The sequence below is a fragment of the Lucilia cuprina genome, chromosome 4, assembly GCF_022045245.1.
Source record: "Lucilia cuprina isolate Lc7/37 chromosome 4, ASM2204524v1, whole genome shotgun sequence".
In the NCBI taxonomy this organism is placed as follows: Eukaryota; Metazoa; Arthropoda; class Insecta; order Diptera; family Calliphoridae; genus Lucilia; species Lucilia cuprina.
In genome coordinates this window covers 94,139,113-94,145,012 of record NC_060952.1, presented here as the reverse complement: position 1 = coordinate 94,145,012, position 5,900 = coordinate 94,139,113, and the positions used below count along the sequence as shown (strand labels likewise).

Below are 5,900 nucleotides of genomic sequence, written 5' to 3'. Positions count from 1 at the left end.
AATATTCGACCAAACCTAAAAACTCAGTAAATAATGGGTTTTTTGAGAAAACAAGTTTAATCTGTGTCACTTTCATTTTCTATGAAAAATCGATATTTTGAGCCAAAAAGTCGTCCAAACCTAAAAATCCTTATAACTTAGTAAATACTGGGTTTTTTGAGAAAACAAGCTTAATCTGTGATCACTTCCATTTTCTATGAAATATCGATATTTTGAGCCAAAAAGTCGTTCAGACCTAAAAACCCTTCTAACTCAGTAAATACTGGGCTTATTGAGAAAACAAGCTTAATCTGTGATCACTTCCATTTTCTATGAAAAATCGATATTTTGAGCCAAAAAGTCGTCCAAACCTAAAAACCCTTATAAATTCGTAAATACTGGGTTTTTTGAGAAATCAAGCGTAATCTGTGATCACTTCCATTTTCTACGAAAAATCGATATTTTTAGCCAAAAAGTCGACCAAACATAAAAGCCCTTAAACTCAGTAAATACTGGGTTTTTTGAGAAAACAAACTTAATTTGTGATCACTTCCACTTTTTATGAAAAATCGATATTTTGTGCCAAAAAGTTGACCAAACATAAAAACCCTTATAACTCCGTAAACACTTGGTATTTTGAGAAAACATGCTTAATCTGTGATCATTTCCATTTTCTATGAAAAATCGATATTTTGAGCCAAAAAGTCGTCCAAACCTAAAAACCCTTATAACTCAGTAAATACTGGGATTTTTGAGAAAACAAGCTTAATCTGTGATCACTTCCATTTTCTACGAAAAATCGATATTTTGAGACAAAAGTCGTCCAAACCTAAAAACCCTTATAACTTCGTAAATACTGGGTTTTTTGAGAAAACAAGCTTAATCTGTGATCACTTCCATTTTCTTTGAAAAATCGATATTTTGAGCCAAAACGACGACCAAACCTAAAAACCTTTATAACTCCGTAAATACTGGGTTTTTTGAGAAAACAAGCTTATTCTGTGATCACTTATACCTTTATATGAAAAATCGATATTTTGAGCCAAAACGACGACCAAACCTAAAAACCTCTATAACTCCGTAAATACTGAGTTTTTTGAGAAAACAAGCTTAATCTGTGATCACTTCCACTTTTTATGAAAAATCGATATTTTGAGCCAAAAAGTTGACCAAACATAAAAACCCTTATAACTCAGTAAATACTGGGTTTTTTGAGAAAACAAGGTTAATCGGTGATCACTTCCACTTTTTATGAAAAATTGATATTTTGAGCCAAAAAGTCGACCAAACATAAAAACCCTTATAACTCAGTAAATAACTGGTCTTTTGAGAAAACAAGCTTAATCTGTGATCACTTCCATTTTCTATGAAATATCTATATTTTGAGCCATAAAGTCGTCCAAACCTAAAAACCTTTATAACTCCGTAAATACTGGGTTTTTTGAGAAAACAAGCTTAATCTGTGTCACTTTTATTTTCTATCAAAAATCGATATTTTGAGCCAAAAAGTCGTCCAAATCTAAAATACTGGGTTTTTTTGAGAAAACAAGCTTAATCTGAGATCACTTCCACTTTTTATGAAAAATCGATATTTTGAGCCAAAAAGTCGTCCAAACCTAAAAACCCGTATAACTCCGTAAACACTGGGTTTTTTGAGAAAACAAGCTTAATCCGTGATCACTTCCATTTTCTATGAAAAATCGATATTTTGAGCCAAAAAGTCGACCAAACATAAAAACCCTTATAACTCAGTAAATACTGGGTTTTTTGAGAAAACAAGCTTAATCTGTGATCACTTCCACTTTTTATGAAAAATAGATATTTTGAGCCAAAAAGTCGACTAAACCTAAAAACACTTATAACTCAGTAAATACTGGGTTTTTTGAGAAAACAAGCTTAGTCTGCGATCACTTCCATTTTCAATGAAATAACGATATTTTGAGCCAAAAGTCGTTCAGACCTAAAAACCCTTATAACTCAGTAAATACTGGGTTTTTTGAGAAAACAAGCTTAATCTGTGATCACTTCCAGTTTCTATGGAAAATCGATATTTTGAGCCAAAAAGTCGTCCAAACCTAAAAACCCTTATAATTCAGTAAATACTGGGTTTTTTGAATAAACAAGCTTAATATGTGATCACTTCCATTTTCTTATTTTGAGCCAAAAAGTCGTCCAAACCTAAAAACCCTTATAACTCCGTAAAAACTGGGTTTTTTGAGAAAACAAGCTTAATATGTGATCACTTCCACTTTTTATGAAAAATCGATATTTTGAGCCAAAAATTCGACCAAACATAAAAACCCTTATAACTCCGTAAATAGTGTTTTTTTAGGAAACAAGCCTAATCTGTGATCACTTCCACTTTTTATGAAAAATCGATATTTTGAGCCAAAAATTTGACCAAACCTAAAAACCCTTATAACTCAGTAAATACTGGGTTTTTTGAGAAAACAAGCATAATCTGTGATCACTTCGTAAGTACTGGGTTTTTGAGAAGACAAGCTTATTCTGTGATCACTTCTACTTTTATATGAAAAATCAACATTTTGCGCCAAAAAGTAGACCAAATCTAAAAACCCTTATAACTCAGTAAATACTGGGTTTTTTGAGAAAACAAGCTTAATCTGTGATCATTTCCACTTTTTATGAAAAATCGATATTATAAGCCAAAAGTTCGACCAAACCTAAAAACCCTTATAACTCAGTAAATACTGGCTTTTATGAGAAAGCAAGCATAATCTGTGATCACTTCCATTTTCTATGAAATATCGATATTTTGAGCCAAAAAGTCGTCCAAACCTAAAAACCCTTATAACTCACTAAATACTGGGTATTTTGAGAAAACAAGCTTAGTCGGTGATCACTTCCATTTTCTATGAAAAATCGATATTTTGATCCGAAAAGTTTACCAAACCTAAAAACCCTTATAACTCAGTAAATATTGGGTTTTTTGAGAAAACAAGCTTAATCTGTGATCACTTTCACTTTTTATGAAAAATCGATATTTCGAGCCAAAAAGTCAACCAACCCCTTTCTATTTTTAATAGAAATTGACCAAAACTAAAAACCTTCACAATTTGCAAATACGTATGTATGTTTAACTAAGTTGCTACATTTTATTTCAAATTATTTCCATTAAGCAAAACAAGAAAAAACTAAGAGAATCCCATTCAACACTTGGTCGTAAATCATCGTTCACAATCAATGATTCTATAACAATTATTTTGTCCTAAATTGTGAAAAAAGCAAATAACTCCAAATGTTATAGAATTTAAATGGATGTGTAATAAACAAAAAGTATGAACGAACCCAACAATATTCATTTTAACACAAAAATAGGAATGAAACGTACAAAAAATTGGAAAATTTACTAAGTAAATAGTCGGATGAAAAAATTGATTTAGTGGGAGACAAATTTCTATGTGGGTATGTATGTATGTATGTGTGATAATGTAAAAAATATGGTGAAATAAAAAAATCAAATTTAAAATCGAAAACATTGTTGTTACAATTAAAAGTCAACACCAATATACCAAATGATGACTAAACAAGCAAAAAAGAAATGATTAATATTTGTTTAGAATACGTTTGGACAAATTTTGCGAATGAAATTGAAATAGAGAAAAAAAATTAATTTTTGTGTTTTAAACATTTTTATTTGATTTCATTAATTGCTGATCCTGATGATATTTTTCTAACGCTTCCAGCAAAGAATCTAAGAAGTCGGCCATTATTATTTTTTGAGAACAATCAAATTCCATATTAAAGCAATAGGTAGCATGAGCTAAAAACGGTAGTTTTCTCAATGTACGACCACTAAGACCTTTACTTCTTTTGGCCAGTTCCTTAAGTGATCCCTCATGTTTATCTTCAGCTTGAAAAGAATCAGAAGACTCCAACAAACCCACTCTCATCAATTCTGTGAGCATGGATTCATAGATTTTCCTAATGGCCAGTTCATTAGGTAAGCCAATGTATTGCTTAATATCAGCTCTATCCAAAAAAGCCAAATCTATGGTATCGGCTAAATTGGAAGTAGCCAATATAAGGACATTAGGATGCTCTTTAATGCTATCCAATTGTGTTAATAAAGCATTTACCACACGCATGGCATCTTTGGGTTCTTGACCCGACATACAATCTCTAGCATAGGCCAAAGATTCTACCTCATCGATGAGTACACAGACCAAATTGTGACGATCTGCTATGATTTCTTTGATTTTACTAAACAAACGCATAACCAATTTACCGCTTTCGGAAAACCATTTGGAAAACAACGAATGCGAGTTAATTTCTATGAGGTGTGTATGTTTAAATACTGAACGACATCTTATAGATAACTTTTGGGCCAAAGCTTTACACAAGCTAGTCTTACCAGTACCGGGTGGACCATGTAACAGTATTAAACGATTGCAGGATATTATATTATGGTTGACATTATGTTGAGAAAATAGCAATGCTGAGATGGCAAATCTTAAGAGTTTCTCTTTGAGACCTTTGTCATAGATTAAATGCTGCCAAAGACCTTCGAAGGAATGAGAAGGTAAAATCCAATGATTGGAGGAGGGTACAGAGTTAGAATCATCATCACCGCCGCCTGATCCACCGTCATTATCAAACATTTCCAATTCCATGTCACGTCTTTGTGGCCAATAAAAGTGGAATACATAGTATTCAGCATCGTCAGGGGAAGATAACTGGAAATAAAACAAAAACAGCTAATTAAGTAAGTAGTTAAATGGTTTGATGATTAGTTTTCCAGAGATTGTGGTTCATATTAGCTTCTTTTGGTAAAATTTCACAACAAACCGGTTATTGTAAATTACTTAAGGGAATCACATGAATGTCTCATTAACAAAACTCAATAAACGTCCTCAGTATTTGTATGTTTGTGTAATACTGTAGCTCTTTAGCTCCACTCGTTTAGGCCCTACCGTGTTTTTAACAGACACCTACATATGTTGACTTATTCTTGTCCATTTTGGTAAAAAACAATAATCACTTACCTGTCCTTCTTGCTTCGACTCACATTCCATCAGGACACTTTCCACATTGTACAACACCTCATTTTCCAATTCCTCCTTTTGAAACTTAATGCTATCGTTGAAAGGCAATTGTTTTTTACTTAATAAATCCTTTAAAGGTTCTTCCAATAAAGCTTGTACCTGTTCCAGGCGTCTAAATAAAAAAATTGCTATTATTTTCTTTTAGTTCCTGTTTTACTTTTCCTTACCCCGTTAATTGCTTTAAACACACTTCTACGTGAACCGCACGTTTTGAGGCCAATAATTTCATAATTATTTTGTTTAGCTTTCTATGTAATTTTTATTAAAATTTAATTAATTTGCAAATTCGTTTGAATGCTTGCAATTTTTTTTTTGATTTGTTTTGTTTACAAAAATTCGCCGCCATTTTTGAGCTGCCATCTGTTTATCAAAATTGAGCGTAGATCAGTGACAGTTTTGAAGGATATTGCCAGATTGCTATTTTTTGAGTTTAAATGTTTTGTTTTGAAGAGGGAAGCGTTATTTTTAAATATATTTAGCGTTTAAAGGTTAATTTATTAGTTATTTTATTAAAAAAACTAATTTAAGTATTTTAGAAAGAAACTGGTTCAATGAAAGTTTTTTTTAAGGTAATTTATTAAATTTTTAAACTGTATATAAATTCATTTATTATTACCTACCTATAGTTTTTTATTGCTTCGTATTATTTGTCAATAATTTTTTATATTTGCCACTAAAAAAAGTCCTTTTAAAATTATATACAGACCAAAATTTGTCACCTAACTAAATGTTCTTGTTAAATATGAATTCTACTTAAATGCAAGACATATTTTTCAAACGATTTAAACTTATACGCAATACCAGGAAACTGTAAAGTACCCGAAAACACTTAAATGAACTAAAAACATTATTTCT

The 5,900-nt window shown here is 31.3% G+C and overlaps 1 protein-coding gene across 1 annotated transcript; it reads right to left on the bottom strand.

The window, feature by feature from the left end:
* Positions 1-3,595: 3,595 nt before the first annotated feature.
* Positions 3,596-5,405, bottom strand: LOC111685230 (pachytene checkpoint protein 2 homolog). The gene is made up of 3 exons (XM_023447480.2): positions 5,213-5,405; positions 4,986-5,157; positions 3,596-4,676 (listed from the first exon to the last, which is right to left on the bottom strand). Exons 1-3 carry the CDS (start codon positions 5,272-5,274, stop codon positions 3,624-3,626), a joined length of 1,287 nt encoding a protein of 428 aa, XP_023303248.2. The 5' UTR covers positions 5,275-5,405; the 3' UTR covers positions 3,596-3,623.
* Positions 5,406-5,900: the final 495 nt, after the last annotated feature.

Bases quoted from the DNA above. Each gene is read 5' to 3' on its own strand.
- LOC111685230 (XM_023447480.2), bottom strand. From the start codon at position 5,274: ATGAAATTATTGGCCTCAAAACGTGCGGTTCACGTAGAAGTGTGTTTA. The intron at 5,158-5,212 runs GTAAGGAAAAGT...TTTTTTATTTAG, and splicing joins TGTTTAAAGCAATTAACGGG to ACGCCTGGAACAGGTACAAG. The intron at 4,677-4,985 runs GTAAGTGATTAT...TTTTATTTCCAG, and splicing joins AGTCGAAGCAAGAAGGACAG to TTATCTTCCCCTGACGATGC.